Below are 23,359 nucleotides of genomic sequence, written 5' to 3' on the forward strand. Positions count from 1 at the left end.
ACTGTCTTCCATACCTTCAGTGATTGACTTACTCCATGCCTTAATATTAAAACTGTGTGTACATTTATGGCATTTTGTTTTGACTGGATCAATTAAAATCCTGGATGCTAAACGCTTTAAAAAACATAAATCCTCAAATGTTTTGCGAATTCATTGTTTATGATAGCAAGCCATATGGCTCTGAACAATCTAGCTGGATAGAAAGCAAGTATTGGTTTTATCCTTCACAAACTAACACGATTCCTATCTCCCAAACAAATACCTATATAAAACAGTGATATGTGTCAGAAAATGCTGCTTCACATTCAATTCTAACACTTAAACAAACGAGCAATCATTTTTCGCTTCAGTTTACAGTAGAAGGCAGTATGGATTGAGTTGAGAAGTGGCCTTCATGGAAGACTTGCGGCCAAAAAGCCATACCTCCAACGTGGAAACAAGGTCAACCGACTCAACCATGCATGAAAACACAGGAACTGGGGTGAAGAAAAATGGCAGCAGGTGCTCTGGACTGATGAGTCAAAATTTGAAATATTTGGCTGTAGCAGAAGGCAGTTTGTTCGCCGAAGGGCTGGAGAGCGGTACACGAATGAGTGTCTGCAGGCAACAGTGAAGCATGGAGGTTCCTTGCAAGTTTCGGGCTGCATTTCTGCAAATGGAGTTGGGGATTTGGTCAGAATTAATGGTCTCCTCAATGCTGAGAAGTACAGGCAGATACTTATCCATCATGCAATACCATCAGGGAGGCATCCGATTGGCCCCAAATTTATTCTGCAGCATGACAACGACCCCAAACATACAGCGAAAGTCATTAAGAACTATCTTCAGCGTAAAGAAGAACAAGGAGTCCTGGAAGTGATGGTATGGCCCCCACAGAGCCCTGACATCAACATCATTGAGTCTGTCTGGGATTATATGAAGAGAGAGAAGCAACTGAGGCTGCTTAAATCATCAGAAGAACTGTGGTTAGTTCTCCAAGATGTTTGGGCCAACCTACCTGCCGAGTTCCTTCAAAAACTGTGTGCAAGTGTACCTAGAAGAACTGATGCTGTTTTGAAGGCAAAGGGTGGTCACACCAAATATTGATTTGATGTAGATTTTTCTTCTGTTCACTCACTTTGCATTTTGTTAATTGATAAATATAATCTATTAACATGTCTATTTTTGAAAGCATTCTTATTTTACAGCATTTTTTCACACCTGCCTAAAAACTTTTGCACAGTACTGTGTGTGTGTGTGTGTGTGTGTATGTGTGTGTGTGTGTGTGTATATATATATATATATATATATATATATATATATATATATATATATATATATATATATATATATATATTCTATAAGATGAACAGAGTTTCTTCAAATACATTCTTTATACAGACCATATGTTTCTATTAGGTTGTAATTCTACATTTATTAAATAAATATTAAGCCTTTTGTTTAAGCAGTCATTTGCCACTTCACTATATAACATGTTTTCAATGTAAAAGCAGACCTGATTAATTGTAGTATTTACACATACATTACTTCATATTTTACATTGATTTTCAGATACAAAATTCAACTGATTTGCAATGCATAGGTACTATTCTGATTAAAGTTTTTTTTTTTTTTTATTGTGAAAATCAAGATACTCAAACGTTTAGTAAAATACTAGGCAGTTTAGGATTTTTATTTTAGTTTACAGTTTAAACGTTTTAAATGTTTTTTTTTATTTTTATTTATTTTTTAACAACTGCATGCAATATGCACTGTACATATTTATACAAACAAAACAAACTATGTGTCCAATACATCAGCTCCACGCTGTTACATAACATTCTATTCCAGATTAAGATGCACAGCATTCTTTCATCCTGTCTGCTTTGTAACGGACCTGTTCAAATACCAGAATGCAGAGAAAATGCAGCCCGGGAAGCCAGCTGTTTCAGATTGGTAATCAGCTGGAGTCCACAATCAGTCTATCAATCCTTAACGGGACTCCCAAAGCATCCGACATCAAATGTCAAAAAAATAAATAAATAAATACTCACTTCGCGATCAATTTGCATTCCTGAGCAGTTTATAGAAGGCAGGCATCGGTTAAAGGTTACACTAACAGTTACAAGCAGATAAACACATGGAGACGCCCACTATGACAAAACGTTGTTTTTACTGAACTGCATTTTCTGCTATTGTAAAAGCAATCTATATTCACTCAGCTGCCATCAATACAACCTGAATACATCACACCAATTTCAGGCAGAAGGGGAAGGGTAACTACAAAAGAATTCTGACAGCTTTATCTGAGAAATTCATTTTTCCATCACACCTTTAGATATTTGAAGCAGTGGGGTACTACAATGATGTTCACGTTTACATTAAACAATGATTGCTTTATAGTGACTGCTTACTGTATTCTTTTTCAGAGTAGTTCATCATCCTGTGCAATCAACTACATAAAAAAACACACCTCTGTGCCATTCAGATTGCTTACATTCCTTGAAAGTACAGTTTATTTTACTAACAAGCCACCTCTAGGTTGAAGCTTCCCCCAGTCTGGTATTCTGTGATCTGAACGATACTGTCTCTCGAGTATAATTTAATAATCTTATCTGCAAGCTTTACTTTCTCTGAGAGCAAAATGAAAAAAAAAAATGAAAAAAAAAATTATGCAGACATCAAACTAATTCAGTGCTTAATAAAGGGTATGCCAAATCTTCTAAACGTAAGATTGTAATAAATGCCAGTACTTTTACAGAAGAAAAAATAGATATTTCACTTAGTCACAAATCTAAGGCTCTTAAGTTACTGGGTCCTATTCAGGATCCAAACAGTGGTTGATCTTAATATCACCTGTTGATGAAATCCCTGAAACAGGACTAATGTCAGGACTGACATTAGAAAAAATACACAGAAGACGTTGTTGGTTTTTGGGACCTTGGTACACAATAGCCCCTTTTTTAACGATATGGCGGCAGTATTTAAATCAATTAAATGAGGCCAAAAGGTCCGGTAAACAAACGGTTTCTACTAACCTGCTCACAAATCTTTCACTGCTCGAGAGGTACAATAAAGCCCCCAGCCTAAATGTGTACTAATCTCTAGTGGAAAAACAACTTTTTCATTTTAGTTTAGATTAGAGTCTGTTTACATGAACTCTAATCTAAAACAGTAGTCTCTTGCATTGACTACAGCAGTTTAAATACAGACTATTTCACAATACCTGCTTAGTGACTCTGCGGGTCTAAGGGTCGTATCTATTTTCACTGTAAGATTTAAATGAAAGCCGTCTGTCAAATATTGTGCGCTTTTTCAACACAGATCAACAGCTGACTTTAAACAAACCTGAATGCTGCCATCTGTGTGTTCACCGTCAGTTGAGTTGTCTTTGAATTGTTTCAGGGCATGGGTAAAATGAAGCAAAACTGATTTCGTATTTTATTTTGTTTATTTACTCAGGAAAGTCCCTTTGAGATTAAATTATGTTTTTCAAGGGAGACCTGGTCAAAAAGGTGGCACACTGTATAAAAAAAACACAGGTACAAAATACAAAACGAGCACAACCAATAGAAACAAGTTAATCAAATTACAAGAAACAATTTAGGGACAGAGCCCAGCTATTTTATTGGTTAACGATTGATTGCTGAAATCAGGTGCCTGCAAGGCATTACACATCTGAATTAGTATTATAAAACAGCATCTTAAGCAGATATACACAGTTGTTTTCTAAATATTATTACATGCTCACATCACATACAATATACTATGGAGAACATCTCAGGATATCGAACCATAAACCCGACAGCCACCTGTTTTTAAATTGTACTCTTTTATACACAGAGGTTCTGCCTGGGCTGACATTTATACAACACTGTCTCATCTTTTAGCCCAATCAGTTTAAAGCAGCTTGTCACTATGATTAAAACAGTATAACTAGCTTGTAAAACAATGGAAAGTCTACTGTAAAGTAATACCCACTGTTGCAAAGTTTGCTTGTGAGCGGTGAAGTCAATAACATTTTATTCGATATCCTAAAAAGTGGATTAGGTCTGCCAAATAGATTTCAACAAATAACACTAATCACTACTTAAACCAACATACAGTAAACAGTACATATATAATCCAGTTTCCAATATATATCCAGATTTTTACTATACAGTCTAGTGATTAACAATGGTAAACCTTGGTGTTTGTAATGATATACTTTATTATACTTCAAGTCCAGCTTCACTATACAAAACAAACACTATTCTTCTGTACAGTACACATTACCAGCACAATGTCTTGCATGCTGCTTCTGTATATGTTGCCTTAAAAATACATTATGAGTTCTAGAGTTCCCATTGAAATACTAATCCTAAAAGTCTAGGAACTATAACACTTCCTAGGTTTAAAAAGCAGACGTCCATTTACCTGTCTCCCCATAGCAAGAAACCTCTTCCCTTCAGACTCAATGCCTTGTTTTCTCTGAACTTGTCAGTGAAACAGAAGCAGCATCCGGGGAAATACAATCTTCCCGTGCGTTTTCCTTCACCACTTCAGTCCGATACTGCCCAGAGCACTCTGGTTGGAAATTCATTCACAGTACTGTATCTAAAAGAGACGTCAAGGTCTTACTCCTACTCCACACTGGTTAACAGAGTGGAATGCCATGGAGCTTATCAGTTTCCTCTCAGGCACAGCACTTTAAAAACAAAACTACAATGTTACCACCAAAAGCAAAGCCACAACTAGCAAACAGAGCAAGGGACAAGGGCCATTTTCAGAGTGTGCCCCCTGTGGAGTCACGGTAATGAAGCTTTTCTCAGTGGACACACCCTTGCACATACAGTACCATTTCCTCACCTTGACACTTTTTTTTTTTTTAATTTCACCAGGGCAAAGAAATATTTTGCAGTGCTGCTAATCACCCTCATCTGCAGGGCACTCCTATAAGTTAAGAGGTGTGAGCTAATGGTCACATTTCAAGGGGATTCAATACCAGCTTTGGCATCCCAAGCCTGATTGCACAAATTTAGGTTTGCTCAGCTGCCAAGAAGTGATTGGTCAGAAAGCAGCAAGCACTCTATGGAGTTCTCTCTACTCCCACATGCCCAGCATTGTGACAGGGAACAGAGGAATTTATATCTGCCTTGTGAATGCTAACCTCATCCTAACTAAGGCCCCTCTGTCTGTTTTGTTATTATTCTGCCAAAACACTTACATCTAGGTCATTAATTATCCCTTAGAGTGTTCAAATTCCTTGAACAAAGAGAGCCTTTTGGCTCAGCCTTTTCATACATAGCTAGCCTCCTCTTTGGAAAGCAATTATGTCCAGAAAAGGTAAATAATTGTGTATGTACACATTTACTGTAATGCAGGTTTTAAAAATTCATATTAAATTTGAGCGCTCTGCTCCTAATTAACACTCAGCACTGAAGTGAGGTTGTACAGAATTGGGTCGTGTATTCTGCAACCTGTCATTAGAATTGCTTTTGTTTTTGGTGCCGGTAATGCATTTTTAATAGCGGATGTCATTTTATGTACATGTTTGGTAATTACTGGTTTTCCTGCATGATTATAGGTGTGTATCAGAAAGATCAATTCATTGACACCTGAAGTGACAAAAGATACACACACACACACACACACACACACATACTATATATATATATATATACATATATATATATTATATATATATACATATATATAATATATATATATATATATATATATATATATATATATATATATATATATATATATGTGTGTGTGTGTGTGTGTGTGTGTATATCTATCTAAGCAGTTACAATACATTGGTTAAAGAGGTGTTTGATCAATAAAGAATTCTATTGTGAAACATAATCAAATGGAATAGCCATTGACGTTCCATATGCTCTATCACATTTCCAAACAGTAGAATTGGTTGGAAAACTGAGCAAAAACTTTGCATTTATCCATTTATTTCTTAAAGTTTTGAACCAACTTGAATTCAGGACTTAAAACATGTATTTCAGTAAACACTTGTAATTGTAAGGTTAGGTTTACCAAGTTACTTTAAAAACATGCTGGAAGTCTGTTGCAGTATCAGTATTCCTAGTTGTAAACATCAATGTGTTTTGCTTTTTGAGTAGGTCAGCCTCTCCACATCAATTCCACCTTTTATTTGTTCCCTTTTACCAGGTATTAGCAATCAAGTAGCCACTTATTTACTTCAGAATATGCTGCCTGTGTACAACCCAGTAAGACTTGCTACCATTTGATGTCTATTAACCCGTATAGCCCAATTATGTACAGTAATTGTACATGTAATTATTCAATAATGAAATAATTGAATTACATCTCAGAACACAGAGTTCCCTCATTTGCATTTTACTTCTCAAATTCAATTTTGCTCTTTTCCTCAGAGATCTTAAAAGGGATAATGTGTTACAACATAATGCGCACAAACAAACATATAAAGTGCATTTGCTCTGTATATCATATTGCACAGAGGGTGGAAAAAAAAAAAAAAAAAACTTTTGAAGTGAAATCAAAAGGATAAGATAACTGGCAGGTTACAAATGACTTTTTGTGAAACTCAAAGCAGCGTGAGGGCTTGTACTTGAAGTCTGTATTTCAAATGTTGCATCTATAAGATGCACGTTTTAATATGCACAATGAGGACAGGAACACAAGTGTAACAGGCTAGTTAACCATTTAAAAAAGTATTGATGAATTAAATAAAACAAAAAAAAATAATTTGCATTTCTATCTGTGAAGCTTGCTTTCTACTTGCTGTGTAAATTATTTTAACAATAACAAATAAGGCTGAACAATTGATCAAGGTCACAGAGCAGTTCAGTACTTTACACAAGCCTACGGACTGGTTATTATGTACCGTGAAAGCAACTGAACAAATGATCCTTTAAGGTTACAGGCGCCTAAATGTGCCACCTGCTGAAGTTATGTTTTCAGTTTAGAAGTGAGCCAAAGACCAAAGAAATCATGGTGCCAATTATGATGTCAGTATTGCTGATATGCAGATCCAAGTGGCTGCTATGAAGATTTCTAACGTGTTTGACTACTTTTCTTTTCAATACTATAACCTTAATCAGTGCAGCAGAACACTGACCCACCAGTCCTCTCTAACCCATAACAGTGAAAGGCAGGTACAGTATGTGTTGTCAATATTAAATCAAAAAGGACCAGCTACCGTACGTGTAACCCAGATGAACTTTTGTAATATAAAGCTACTGACACCTATAAAAAGGAACTAGTTAGGGGTGAGCAGGTTTATTTCTTTTGTTACCTGATCTGGATTCCATAGCCTGGTGATCAGAATATATTGTCTATCTTTTCCCCCATCAATAAACCAATCAGTAGACACGGTATCAAATCCTGCTTCTTGGAAGGCTAATAGACTGCTTACTCTCTAGTTGAATGGCAAGACGCTCGTCTTTGAACAGTATTGTTTACGCTTCATGTCCAGCGCTTGCCTTTCCATTCAATTCAATGGGCTGAGATGCCAAGTCAATGGGTTGAGGTGCCAATTCAGTACACACTCATTCTAATGGCAGAGTTTTGAGTCACTGGGGCCTATTTTAATGATAAACAGTGGTGGATCTAAATACCACCATTCTTTAGCTCTTTTTTTCAGCAGAATATAAAATACAGAACAATACAGAATATAAATAATTTTTAAGAATTGCCACTGTTTTGATTAATAAAAAGAACCCAGTGTGTCATTACTACTTACTGTAGACAAGTGCAGTACATGGTTTTAAACAAGCAAAGAACCAAAAGGTTCTAAGCACAATAAAATGGGGACTAGTAACAATATTAAACAAAGCTATTGGTTAGCAATTCCTTTTTCTTAATAGGGTACATTCTATATTTATAACAACAACAACAACAACAACAACATGCACAACTTGATAAATGTCACTTTCAAATGTTGAGCTAAGGTGGTAATTTCTCATTCCGTACATACCCCAAAATCTTTTATTTTAACAACCACAGCCAAACACAGCATTCAAGCTGTCAGCCAAAAATAGAAAGAGTGTGCCTTGACGAAGGTGACTTTGAAATGTTGTACTGCTTTCACATTCCAAACAGACGCAAGTCCGAAACCAGGCAGACTCTATAATTTGTCAATCAACACCTTGTCAAACTTGTGGATTTAGGACAGACTTAAGTGTCTTATGTTTTAACTGTCAGCCTAACACACAGTCTTACGCACAGTCACAATGATACAGTACCTACTAAAGTTATATTCTTAGTTTAAATGTGATCCAAAGACCAAACTGTTGGTGCCAGTCTCCAGGGTCTTCAAAGGTTAAACTTAGTGATTGATTTGATCCCCCTAGGTGTCTAAGAATCCAGTTTTCTTACTTAAACCGGTCTGCCATAACCAATAGGAAATTCAGGCACAGTAGACCGACCTCACCAGAATAAGCAAAGGTTTACTTTGATCTTCATTCAGTACAATTAGGTCATTAATGGTATATTCATGATTAAAACAGTGGGAAGTAGAAAATAAACCCTAGGCAAACATCATTACCAAGGTTTGCAAAAATCTCTCCCTGGTCTGACAGGCATTCGTTAGTTCATGAGTAATGTTCTAATGCAAGCCATTTGACATTCAATGATTGCAATGAATTCAGCTGCCACAAAATAAAAAAAGCATATCTCCATCACTGGGGATTACGAGTCGAAAAACATACAGCTATTTCAAAAATATTACTATTGATTTTCTACATTAAAAAAAAAAAAAAAAAAATGGAATGGAATGCTGAAAGATACCGGGACTCCTACATGTTTTATTTAGATATAAAAAAATCAACAGCTTTAAGAAAGCAGTGATAATCCTGGACTTTGAAAAAGAATAATACATATTTGAAAACTACCTCAAGCATACTGCATTTCTGTAGCGAATATGGTTTGTTTACACCGCTCACAATCAACAGCTTTGTTTACAGAACACCACATACGACACCTTAATTGCAGTTTACATTAAATATAATATGTAATTTAAAACTACATGAGTATATATTAACACTGCATTGAAATAAAGGTTTAGGCAAAGCTAATGCCAATAGTAAACACCATGTCTAAATGCTCTCTTCAGACAGATTCATGATACCGGTCCCAGGTATCAAAGATTTAAATTATAAACTCATTTGGGTGGGAAAATAAATAATGCAACAGAGGCTTTTTCCTTTGTTCTCCCGTCTCACCTAATCAATCTTTATAATACTGCTCCACCATTGTAAACACATAATTTAATAGAATTCATTTCCATCCGCAAACATCCAACAGCTTACTTCATTACATTGTAGTGAAACCTGACTTGTACATCTATTAGTGCTAAAATGTCACTTTGTAACAATTGACAAATGTTTGAACAAGAAGTTTTTATCTTTTTCTTTATTAAAATCATGGCCTATATGTGAATAATTTAGTGATGGAGATGAACTGTTCCACTTGTTTTTTAGAATGCATGTGGGTGCGTACCATACTAGATTTCTGTAACATTTTTTTTTCATTGACGTGCTTAACAATCTCTAACGTGACATAACATTTTTCATTGAAATATGGATATTTTATGTGCTCTGATCATGCGAGGGAATTAGAATTTTATGATGCTTCTAAATCATTGGGTAAATATGTATAGAACTAGACACTTTTTGACATTTAATTTCTTTTTTTAAATCATTATATTATTTATTAAAAAAATGGAAAACATTCCTCAACAAGTAGGCAGATAATACTTCAAGAAGAATAATTGCAGTTGGATGTATTTTGTAGTATCTCCAGTTCCACAGTGCAGCTGGGCACCCTAAAGCTATAACTCAAGGGACTTCCTAAGAGTTACATTGTGACTCAGTCACTTTACATTTTAAAAGTATTCATAAAACATGTAATCGGTGGGGAGCATTGTTTGAACTACAGTACCGAAGAGCAGCTCTGTCCTGAATTTCAGCAGCACACCACTGGAGTGGAATGTAAGCAAAGACATGTTTGAAACTAGTCCTGGTAAACATGTTTCTCCACTTAAATGGAATGACAAAAATGTATCCCACGACAATAGATACACCCATGCTTGTGATATAAAATGCGATACAGCATCATTCCAACCTGGTGTACTACTGTACTAGTGATACTAAGCACTCCTAGCAGAAGAGAATTGCACAGAATTGTCATCTTTAATATTTTTGTCAAACAGAGATCGCTCAACTGATAAATATTTTATCTCCTATAATCCTCAGTAGCAAATCCCCAGGTTTTGAATCCTGAAAACAATTTAATTGCACAGACTGCTGTTTTAAAGCATACAGATTCTCATCAAATTCCACTTATGATCCACAAGCCAAGCCCTGAGGATGCCACTTATTTCATTTAATAGAAACGAAGAGTACTGGAACTGAACAAAATTCAGCGAATGAGACAATATGAATCAAAACCCCCCAGCCAGCATCACCAACACAATTACTGTATATCACAATAGGAAAAAAAAAACAGCACTAAGGATTTAGATTAAAAAAAAAGACCTTGAAGACACTTATCAGAGCTCAGCTGTAAAAACATTTCTGCTTTATGAGAAAGAGCAATACACATTCCTGCACATTAGAAGTCAACAGCCGGATCGTATTTTTTTTTTGAATGGCAGACAAGTGACTTTTTTCCAGTCTGTTTAAGTCTTCAGCAGAGCAGTTCTTATCATTCTATCAATACAATGCTGGGGAGGATACATCAGTTCCCAGCTCTCCACCTGTCAATGACTCATACAGTAGATCTGAAGGAAGAGAGAGTCTCGCTACAACTTGACAACCTGTGATGGTTCCCAACGATGCCCTTCAAACCCACTCCACACCCAATACAGTAGATTAAGTTTAAAAATGTCTGGTTGGTACTATTGCAAATACTGATCGGTTGGATTATAGTCCAATGTAAAGGTAACGGCTAATCTTGTTTGTGACCATGGAATTTAATTTGAAAAAGATTAGTATCATTGATAAAGCCAATGGGATAACAACAATGCGACCAGGAAATAGTTAACTGGACAACACCTGTGGAACACAATCTAAAAAACAGAAAATTTAGCTGCAGTGCTTCTAGTAAAGACAAGTCCCGCTAAAAACTAGACCTGGCATGTTGTTTTTAATGAAGCACATTAACATGCTTTGCCACTCCTCTCCCTGGATAATGCTTCTCACTGACAGAAAAATACAGAAACCAAAATGCTGTTTATTCTGTGCTTGATGAGACAGCCGATTCAATTCTCATGTCCAGATTAGATGCTATATCTTGATTGCAGCCTATTTGCAGAATGTAATTGAAAGATGCGAGATTGCATAATAGAGTGTGGCTAGCCAATGGAAAATAACCAACTGGTATAGTGGTTATCACAAGTGACATTAGAATGAGAAAGTCTGAGCTGAAAGTTCACAAATCTCTAGCTATATGTTTCCAGCCAGAAACTGGGGACAACAAATAGCATGGTTTAAAAAAAAAAAAAAAAAACACAACTGTTCAAATGTTCTATACTGCCTACAGTATATCTGAATTAATGTGCACAGATTTGTCTCCAAAAGAGGACTTCAAGCAAAAAAATGCCAATAGATAACTCACACAATTTCTTTTTTACAGTGTGGATCCACACAAAGAGGACCGGATATGTGTGTTGAGTCCCAACACTTTAAAACAATTCCCAAATAAATTTTTTTATTTATGTAAAATGCCCATTCATTGCAGTACAGAAGCTGCACTGTTTCTTATTTGGTTCCCCCTCTTTATCTCTGATTGTATATGTTTGGATTTGGCAGCACCCTATTTTGGTAGACCGGGAACTTTCATGTCTCACATTGCTAGGTGAACTTTCTTCATTAAAAAGCCTTCCACGAATACACAAAAACCAACAGAAAACTGCCGACCTCTTGTGAAATCGTGTTTGGGCTGACATAGTATAGGTCTGCTTTTGTTAAGCACAGATTCAGGAAAAGCCATTACTACTGGTACTGTTACTCTGGGACCATGGGAAGGTGAGGCCAGTGATAGCTACCAGCTCCAACAGCAAAGACAATGAAGCGATCAATTAGTAATACAAATCACTTGAAAGCAAATCCCCAGGATATTTTCTTTAAACTATGACAATCCACACATTCTACGCACACACACACACACACACCCTCAGTGATCTTAATTGGTTTTAAATAATGGTAATGAAGGTAATGAAGTGACAATTAAAACTCTGATTAAAAGTCTGCATCAACAAAATAAGCTGCAGGCGTTATGCAACAGGTCAGGTCAATACTAAAAATGACACATTCACAAGCACAGCGTGTAAATAATTCATGAAGTGGCTTAGTCTTAAAATCATTACTGTATTTCAATTGAGATTGCAAGATCATATTCATCTAACTGGCACAGCAGTCAGACACTGTAGCGTTATAAATTTTAATTCACAGGTCTGCAGGTGCTGCATAAATACATTGACATAAAGTAGAAATGGCCTTTACAGTAATGTCCCTATGAGCAAATCTAGATCCGGATTTTTACAGCAATCCGGTAGGGATCTTATTACAAAAAGAAAATTGTAGAACAAGCAACTTCTATGTTGGAGTCTATAAACTACTTAAAGAAGTTAGGAATTCAGTAAGCGAATTGAAATGTTTTAAAGCCAAAAAAAGTTACTGCAAGGAAATCAAGAGTTTATATATTCACCCGGCAACGTGAATTTAAAATCACATTTACAGAAGAGATTCCCCGTCAACAGATAAACAAAATGCAGCTAGGGATAAAGAGGAGGCCAAGACATTCTCAATATCTCACAAACCTGCAGACTTCACTAGAAACCAACCCATTTACTGCAATGCAAATCGGGAAGTATTTCCAAACTCAATTTCACAAAGCTTATGGGTTCCGACTTTAAAAGAACTATTAAAAGCTGTTTCTGAAACGAGACACAGTTAAAAGTCACAAAGGGTGGTTATTTATTTCTACAAAAAAAACAAAACAGCCATTGGAAGTAGTGTGTGTTGTCAGTACTAGCTCTGTAATTACAAGAGGAAGAAGCATTTTTTTGGAAACTGTGGGACACCCCAACAAGAGTTATGGGTTAATAAAATGTGTTTGAAAGGAAGGGTTTCAGGAATGATTATATATAAATTCAAGCGCTAAGCTCCTAATTAACACTGAGCACTAAAGTGAGGTTGTACAGAATTGGGTCGTGTATTCTGCGACCTGTCATTAGAATTGCTTTTGTTTTTGGTGCCGGTAATGCATTTTTAATAGCCGACATCATTTTAGGTACATAATGTCTGGGTGCTTGATTATAGCTGTGCATCAGATCAATTCGTTGACACACCTGAAGTGACAAAAAAAAAATACACAGAACCCACTCAGTATGTCGGAGTCCAATATAAATCCACTATATATTGAGGGGCGCAATATAGCAAGAGACCCATAGAAAAATAAACAGGCTAACAACATATACTGTACAACCACTCCCTCGTTTTATCGGCTGCGTCAGGGTCCAATATAAATCCTCTGCGCAACCTGCTTTTTCTCATTTTTTTCGTATGAAAAGCAGCACACCGTTTTAATTCGTACTGCAGAGGGTAATTGCTTCTTATCTTCTCCTTTCTCAAACCCGCTGCATTGAAAGAATCCCATTCTTGAGTGACACGCTTGAGTGACTATGACTGAAGCATATGTGCTTAATAACCTAATTAGTGAGACAGTTGATTGGACACTGGATATGGAGTGATTTCAGCTGTTGAATTGCAAGTCTGAATAAAGCAATAGAGCAAAAATCACAGAAAAAAATAAAAAAAACACAATATGCCACGCCTATCAAGAGAGCAGTGTCTTCGTGCAATCGGCATGTTGGAGGCTGGACTAGGGCAGTGTACTGTGGCTTGCCATCTTGGATACTCACAGCCAGCAATTTCAAACCTGGTGAGTCAGGATAACCAGACACACACCGTCAATGACAGGCCACAAACTGAGAAACCAAAACTCACAACATCTGCCCGAGATCGACTGATCATTTTGCAGCATCTTCGTGATGTAAATTGTTAATGGGCACAATAAAAAGTCACTGCACCTGCTCTAAAACAGACTGTCATTTTTCAATCACATCTAGTGAATTTTATCACATCTAGTGATAAGTTTCTTTTGATACTCAGTACATTGATTACAGATGTGTTTGTTCAATAAAGAATTCTACTGTGAAACATGTAGAAACTAATGTAAGGAATAACCCTATGCTGTATCACATTTCCAAACAGTAGAATTGGTTGGAAAACAGAGCAAAAACTTTGTATTTATCTATTTATTTATTAGTTTTGAACCAACTTGAATTCAGGTCTTAAACATGTGTTAGTATAATTAGCAGACCTGGGGTGAATTATAAATTACAATTACAGTAGAACTGTTTGCTGAAATTGCAATTACAGTTACAATTATGCTGCAGTAATTACAATTATAACAACTACACATATGAACATGTTTACACTACTTAGTCTATGTAACCAAGCAATAATCACAAATACAAATACAGAAACATACTATTTAATTGAACTGTAATTGGTTAATGATGTGGTATAATAGACAGGGTGTGCCACGGTTCACATTCAGTGACATTGCAATCGTAATTAACCGCAGGTCTGATCATTAGGGTGTGCATTCATGTGGGTTGGCTTGGACAGTCCTGGAACTTACCATACTTCTGTGAGTCCTGGTTGGACATCTCCTGGTTTGCAATGACTGACTTTCCCGCATTACCTTTCACGCATCACTGAAGGCAATTCACTGTATATTTTACGCAGCTTGTGTGGATTTGCAGTTACATAATCTTTCCAGTTTCTCCCCTTCACAAAGATGGTTTGCCTATTTTTAATACTTAAAAAATAAAAAAAGTTGTTTTTATTGAATTTTAGCTGCACACTCAAACCCACAGACGAAATGCAATTCAGCCGTTTTTGTCCCTTTCTCTCACCTCGGATAGAAACTTAATAAAGAAAGATCAATTAAGAATTAAGTCACATCTGCCTTCAATCTAATGTCAGAACTGATTTCTTATGCATGAGGCTTACAAGCCAACAGGTAATCCTCTTTGCCATCGTTTACATCATGAGAATACTTTGCATGCATGAAAACAACTTTGGGGAATAAAAACTGCACACATTTGATGATTATATTCAACTACAATATGCAGTTTTGAATGTTAATTTTTGAATCCTGGTGACCTTTGCCAGATGATGAATGCAGAGATTAATGTACCCTGATTTATAATAAAACAGCTTTATTACTCAGATCCTTCCACTGTATTAAACAGAAATAAAAAACAAGATCTCGTATATGAACAGAATGTAATTATTTTCTTAAAGTTAAGTAGGAGCACTGGTGAATAATAAAACAGCGCTCTTCTCCCTGAACTCCAATCCCATTTCCGGTTTCCCCCCCCCCCCCCCCCCATGAACAAAAACTGGGTCTTAGAATCTTAGAAACAGAGGACTGGAGAGCAACTAATGGGAAACTAGATTTGCTTTTTTAGGTACTGAGCATTATTAACAGACACATATTAAGCCTGTTGCCAAGCTTTTAATACCCAAGTATGGGAAATGCCAGCTATCGTCCATCATTTGCTCCTCTAATATAAGCTCAAGACTTTTGGAATGGGGGATAGAAAAGCTGCCTGGATGCTACCGGGTTTGCAATTTGTGTCTCAGTCACAGCTAGCTACTTCTGAGCAGTAAAATACTGGGATTGTTGCACAGTGTTCACCTTAAAGAGACGTCCATAACACGTTCACATGGGTATATCACACATTGGTTTCAGAAATTAACTGAATTGTCCTTTCACTTCCTTGGGAGCAAACCAGACCATGGTAACTCAAGTCTGTTATAAACAAGAATTCTACACACAAGATCTCTTCATAAAGTTCAAAGCATCTCAAAGTGCTTTACAAAGGACAAGGTAGAGAACGATGCAGTGATGGCGATACTGCTGCAGGCGAATGTGGCATTGCACCACCACTAAATATTTTGACATTTTCCATTACAGCGGCTGCAGCCCACGGCCACACAGAGATAGGTTAATACCACCTGAACTCAGGCACATTGCATATCCCGAGGCAAGAGGACCCTACCCAAGAGAATGCACACTGTGCTGAAATTGTTATATTACAATAAAACGAGACTTGGATTCGAGGAATGTGCTGTTCTAATCTAAATTGCCTGACAGAACCTAGATTTTATTTATTTCCTTTTAGTCCAGCTAATGGAAAAACCCTTTCAACTATGCAATTCATTTTATTACCGGGAGTGACCAGGACTATAGTGGTTGCCCTGGGCTAAATCTTATTACAACAGCACCAAAACTTCCGCATTCTTTAATAAAAGAGGCTTGCACAAATCTCAAAGAAGAATCTCAAAATACAAGGAATCTATCTTTTTTTTTTTCTTTAATGCCTGAAAAATAAAACCCCTCTCTCAAATAAAACAGGTAGATGAAAAAACATCTGTAATGTAACAGGTTTGCTCAGAGTAGAGCAATACAACTGCTAGAAAGAAATCTAGGAGCATGCAGGCATGTTAACAGTGAAAAACAAAGCTGACAATTTACAGCATATGTTCTGAATACAGCGAAAAAAAACAAAGGGCCCCTGTGTGTTTTTTTGAAAGCCTGGCAGTTTTATACAAACATAAGAACCTTATCAGTCACCAGTGGTTAATAAATGGGATGGTAGCTGTGTATACATGCCCGTGTATGACAGCTTCAGATCAATGACAGCTTTGCCACCAAAGCACTCTCCTGCTCAGAACCAAGCCCCCAGTTAATGACACACTGCATCAGCTCCAGACTTCTCCTGTATTCCCTGCAGTGAACAGCAAACACACAACTTATTTGGAGCGCTGTTCTAAACAGTGCATAGTTTTGATTAAACATTCAGTTTAATCACAGAGAGACAGGCTGTTTAAAAACTGCCCAAAGTGATACGCCTGCCTTTTATTCAAAGCACAATCTCTGTGCGTTGTAAGAAATGCATAGCGAAGACTTGCCTTGTAATAGACACTCTTCATGTCTATGTTACATTTGAAATTCAAACCCTTGTGTGAAATATCCTTCTGCTGCATATCCTTGGTTCAAATCCATTTACAAAGTACTCAATTTTACTAAGCAGTTTTGTTAAAGTTGTATATTCCATGCCACTGTACAGTAGCTTCACTCCCAGGTCTTTTATGGAAGCTACAGTAAGGGAATAAATGCCAACCTTGCTACCCAATGCAGTGTTTTTCAGACCATACACGATATCTACCAGTCAGATTGTTTGCCCCAGAACACTCCTTTGAGATTTGTGAATACCCTGAAACAACGTTACTCAGTGACGATACGCTCGTCTGCCCAGTCCAGACAATACAAAGCTGATATCTAGGTCATGTGGTTACTATACAGCAGGCTTTACATCTGTAGAGTGCATAACTTAATATCCGAGTACAATGAAGAACAACATTCAGAGTGTATAGTAATACTAAAATACAGTTATTTGTAAAAAATATGTATTAATTAATTTTCCCTTTACTGCACAGATTGAAACAGGACATTGCAGGGACTAGGAACCTGTGGCCAAATAAATACTGTACACCTCCAGCTACTGCAAAAGCATCCCAAGGGTTGTGGGCTGGAGACTACAAGACACAAAATAACCCTAATCTGTGATGCGGTTAGACGTGGTTTTCTTACATTTGTCCCATCTGTTTCAGTATGTTAAAGACTTTCAACATACTTGTGTTGCCACTTTTTACCTCTACAGAATTCAAAACAAAACAAAATTATTACATACTCGCAAAGAAAAACCTTTTAAAATTGAATTCTAGTACTCATCGGCACAAGTAACCACATTGTCCGGTCTGGGGTATCCAGCCTTAAGAGGAGGGAACATGAAGTGGCTTGGAACTTGGTTTCAGGAGACTACAGTAGGTGTCAGACCACTGCACGGCACACCAGTGAAGACCTGAGGTTTGATACAGCAAAGTTGACTTAAACTAGATCTCCTGGAACCAGGTTTCAAGCCACAGTTCCTGAAAAAGTGGCTTTGTGTGCCCTTTTTTTTATTAATATACAACAGAAAAAAAAGATTTCTAGGTATGAAGTATGAAGTGACCACAAGTGGCCACAAATAAACTTTGTTCTAAAACCATTATATCATCTCCAATTAAACATGTGAGAGACACAGACAGGAACCGTTCTTCTTAATTAGGTGTGTCACTTGTGCAGTTAGAACAGTAATGAGAAATATATTGCATTATAACCTATTGTTATCTGTTATCTATAAGCCGTCTAGTTTTATAATAAAAAAGGCTAATTTTGGTACAGTTCTAGCAGCTAACCACACAGTATAAAAAGTATTGCTGGTTAGCAGTGCAATACTTTCAATTCTTCCAGCTGTCAGTATATTCCCCACTGCTTTGCTTTCTTTTTTTCATTTTCGAGCATGCTGCAATGGTAGAATAAAGCATTTTGTGGAGATGTTCCCCAACCCCCCTAGGGGACAATTTCAAGATGTCAACAGATTGTATGACTATGCTGCCACCAGCTGCCAAACACAATCCTCTCAGCTGGATCCAGAGTGCCAACGCCACAAAAGACTGTCTGCATTTGAAGTTGCTTAAATATCAGCAAATGCATGGGGACAGATCCTAAAACAATTAAAGGCACCTCCCCCATTTCGTCAATCTAAATTACCTTCAGCTTAAAGACCACGTTTAATTTGCTGTTACTACACTAGGTTAAATAAATTATTTTAGACTGCCCTGTACTTACTCACCTGGAGAGGGAAATTATTCCCACCCCTTCACTGGCTTCTTTTCTGTCAATAACCAATCAGCTGGTTCCCCAAATGACTAACATACATCCAGCCAGTAACATGTTTTGATTCAGAAGACACAGCTGAGGTGAAATGAGAGCAGATAACCCACAGCATAGAAGGTGGAAGCTACCCTTAACCTAAAGTAGTACCAGATACCATGTTTTAAAACAAACGCACAGTGCTACCATGTTTCCTTTAAAACTGCACACTTGAGACCTATGTACCGGTAGCTAATAGAAGTGCAAAGGGGACAAGATTAATGGACTTAGCTACAATTACATTGAAATCTTTTTCATAAGATTTTATGAAAAAAAACACAGGTTTAGGAGCGTTTCATAAACATCAGACTTGTAATAACTCATGAGCTAAATCTCTGGTGAATAGGGCGTATTATTTCTGTTATCACTGTTACACTCCAGTGCCTCCACAAATCCTATAACGCCAACAGACTGATTTGTTACTGGCCCACAGCAAATGATTTCTTTGTTTCCTTGGTTTACCGATAACCCAGCTTACATATACACCATACCCTATGTCCCCTGCCATTGTTTTCAATCAATCACTAAAAATAAATGAGGCGATGTCAGAAAGAACAACCATATCAGTAATTTTTATTTGACGATTTAAAATTAAACTGTACACTTAATGTGCAACAAATGCCTTTATGAAAGTGGCCAGGAAATTAAACGTGTTTCATCTGTGAGTCTGTTACTATGTTCATTTACTTACAGATAGTAAAACAGGATGCTCTCTGTGTTTTTGTTTGTTATATGTGAATGTGCTGTATGTAGACTTGCAAACCAGCTTTTTACATGCATGTGTGGGCCACAGTATATGCTGGTAGGGAAATGTCTGTGTGCTTCTGATAGGAGTTTTAGGCTATTAAATAAAGCTTGTGTCGTTGTTCGTTTATTACTCCTAGGGCTATTTGTTTACTTGTTTCACTGCCTTGTAGAAGGCTCAAGATGTAAAGTGATTATCATGTTGATTTAAAATCAGGTCACATCTGTTCGTAAATTCTAAAAGTCTGTGCTCTAATTGCCGTTATATGAAAAATAAAATAAACATTAAGATAGTGAAATGAGGATAGGCAATAACCAGGTTTAAAAAAATAAACATATTGCAGGTATAACACATTAGCAGTGGGTGACTGTTTCTATCCAATAGCAAACATGTGTAATTATGTTTATTCATTAGGCTTCAATAGGGGAGGAAGCTTGTGTAACTACCGCAGAAACTACTTTTGAGGAAAGTAAACAACCTGGTCAACAAAGCCTGTTTCCTGATAATGTGGTATGCTTCACAGGGTAAACTACAGAGTAATATTGTAGCATGCAGAAACTGTACAACTGCAAAATCATTATATTTTACTGTACCAAGTTATTTTATTTATCTTTTAAAGTAAAAAAGTATTTAGCTATATAGCGTGGGCTTATACCTCAAGCATTCAGATGGTGGCTTAAAAGAATGTGTATTATACTGTAAATAGGTCATGTTTGCAGTAGGTGCGGTACAAACAGCATAACCATTTGTTAAGTGCTGGAGGCAGTGCTTAAGCTTGGATTTGAACCCAAATATCTGCAGTCCAAGATAAATTAACAGTGGACAGACAGCAGGTGTGGCTACCTGCAGAGCACTATTTTTAGAATTCCTCTATTGTTTCGCAATGATTGTAATGCGTTCCGTCTAGTCAAGTACATGTCCCTACACTCTCACCCTCCCCTTGCTACAATACAGCGGCACAAGCCAGTAGACTTCGATATTGTTGTAGCTCTGCAGTGTAGGGTATTCATTCACTGGTTGACAATGCAACTTTATTTGCCAGTTCCCAAGTGTCAGCTTGGTCCACAATAACAATCTACTATATTTCTCAAGTTTTCAATTTTATAATTGTATAGCTTTTGCAGGACAACATGAGAGGCTAATAAATGGAAAAGAAAAAAAAAAAAAAAATCACAAGGAACACGCTACACTGCAGTTAGACAGGAGACCAATAAAAGCTCCTGACATGCATGTACTCTAAGGTAAAAGAACGTTTTTTTTTTTATACAGTTTGAAAAGTTTTAACATTAAGCTGTGAGGTCCATAAATAACCACAGTTTGTATTTTTAAGCCATTTTATGCGTCAGGCCACTCTTTCACATGAAGCAGTATCAATAATTAAATGGGCTGCTCCCAGTTAGATCATTTTAAATGTCAAGTTTCACAGGATGAGCAATCTCACAAAACCACAAGCACAGCACACTACCATTGTCTTATTCTCTTCCTAAATGCTTTCTTGCGCAGGAGTTCAGAGACTACTGGTTAAAACAAACAAAGGGATTCCAGAGAAAAGGTGTGCCAGAAACCAAATGAGAGTAACTATACCCACGTAGGTCAAAAAGCAAAAACCTTTAAAAACCGGAAAGCACAGCTAGAAGTGTCCAGCATCATGAAACCAACAGGTGTGATTACAAAAGCAAATACTACCTCTTCTGAACAATTAACCACAATAACTCATGAGACTCCTACGAAATGACAGAGTCTGTCAGGACTGTGGCACACTGCTACTGTAGAGAAGACAATGCTCAGAAATGTGTTGTAGCTCTCAAAAAGCATGATTATGGAATATTCAATGAATCAGAGCATGTTAACAAACGCTTAATTGATTTCTGATATGAAATTGCAATAGTTTGCTCTTGACTAATAATACCAGGACAAAGATGGTTGAAAGACTTGTGTGTACAGTACTGATAAAGCTCATTTAACTCAGATTTGATTAATCGAATAATAAGTGTAAAAAAAAAAATAGTTAAAAGCCAACTTGCTCAATTCCCCTACTAATTATTGTAAATTTGCAAGTACAGACACGCAATAGCATATTCTCAAGAGTATAGCACTGAGTAAAGCTCAATCATCCTTCGGTCTGTTTACTACGGAATTCATAAATTGGATTTGTATTGATCATCTCAGCATCAATATACTTCACTGTGTAATTTAACCAATGAAATAATCATAAAACCCCATTTTAGCATGACAGTGGCAAAATTATACCTCCAACACAAACACCATGTCATTAACAATGCAAGAGAAAACACAGCATACACACCTGTATGGCACATGATAGAAAGGGTGTCCTGGATGGGGAAAGTGGTTTGAATATCCAGACTGGTTCCACATTGTGGCTGTGTGTGTCCTTAATCCACTCCGCTATTCAGTTGCAGACGTGAACCAAAAACCACTTGAGTTTCATTTAACAACACAGGTTCCCACTCACTCACACACACCAGAGGTGGAGAGTATTAGACACACCTGCTTTCATCTTGTTTAAAAAGCACATCCCACATATTTAAAGACACGCTTTGAGAAACCCAGTCCGATTCACACCAACCTCATAAATCCACAATACAAAAGGAATTCCTTTTTTCCCCCTCTCTCCAGTGTCCAAAGTCCTCACCCTCATGACATCACAGTCTACCAAATGTCAGCCACCAGACTAGCCATCTCTTCCCCCACAAACGACTGCGGTACTCTGGCTTTTAAACAGTGTGCAAGATGCTTCATTCCCTCTCTCTCTCTCTCTCTCTCTCTTGTGCTCCTGTTCGCTCTTGCTCTCTCTCTCGCTCTCTCTCTGAGTGTATGCAGAGCTGAAGAGCGCCCTTCTGCCTCAAAACAGCAGACTGGCTTTGGCGGCTGGCCAGCACCCTGAAAAGACGTATTGCAAATGCTGCAATTCGCTCCTATCCAGCTAATGAAGATAAAGACTACAGGTGAAGGGTGATTTCAGCCCAGGAGGAGAAAGCTTCCCTGAAAAGCAGATAAAGTGTTTGTGACCTCCATCATGCTGTTTGTTTTTTCACAGTCCATTCAATACTATCTCTACACTATGACAAGCGTGAGTTGTGGTAATTTATACTGTACCAAGGTATTGCAAAGGGTATGGGAAAGATTTTAACACATTTATACAGTGGTTCTGAAACACACACATTTATTAAGCCTATCTAAAGACAGTTACCTTTAATTTCCATTCCTACTGCATAAAGTGATGAATTAGGTAAAAGGGGTTCTGCCATATCAAACTTTAATTTTAAACATCCATCTAAGTTTACCTGACTATCGGCCAAAGCTTGTTAATTTCCCAACATGTATCTGAATATGAGTTGAAATGGCTTGTTTTCAGTCCAAACTAGCTGTCTGCTATACAGCTACTTGGTGTTCATGTTCACTGATAACAGATTTAAATCATTGAAGAAAATTGCACTCCGACCTTGTTTTTCATGCTTAAAGTGTTGGCAAAAGCAATTGTTTTATTTGATGTTCCTCTGCTGTTAAGACCACTTTAAACACAGCCTGTCATGATGAACAGTTACTTCTGTATAAAGAGAAAGCACGCATTCACCCAATCTGCTTCTGATCTCTATAACCAGACAGCTCCATTAAGTTCTCTTCTAAGATTATTGTAAAAGTCTGAAGCAGAAAGATGTGGTGCTGGGACAGCAAAAATGACCAGATTTATATCAAAATTCATAAAGACTTCAGAATGCAAGACATTCCAATGTC

At 37.1% G+C, this 23,359-nt stretch overlaps 1 protein-coding gene across 10 annotated transcripts in view; it reads right to left on the minus strand.

Annotated features, from left to right (window-relative positions):
* LOC121294929 (pleckstrin homology domain-containing family A member 7-like) overlaps positions 1-23,359 on the minus strand; it is a 114,822-nt gene that overhangs the window by 57,747 nt on the left and 33,716 nt on the right. The window contains exon 1 of one of the 10 annotated variants that reach the window (XM_041219147.1): positions 21,909-22,325. The exons of the other annotated variants lie outside the window; for them this stretch is intronic. Within the exon in view, the coding sequence (XP_041075081.1) occupies positions 21,909-21,979 (71 nt within the window). The 5' untranslated portion in view covers positions 21,980-22,325. Of the gene's footprint in view, positions 1-21,908; positions 22,326-23,359 lie in introns of those variants that run through there. 10 annotated transcript variants of the gene reach the window in all.

The sequence above is a fragment of the Polyodon spathula genome, chromosome 19, assembly GCF_017654505.1.
Source record: "Polyodon spathula isolate WHYD16114869_AA chromosome 19, ASM1765450v1, whole genome shotgun sequence".
NCBI classification, from domain to species: Eukaryota; Metazoa; Chordata; class Actinopteri; order Acipenseriformes; family Polyodontidae; genus Polyodon; species Polyodon spathula.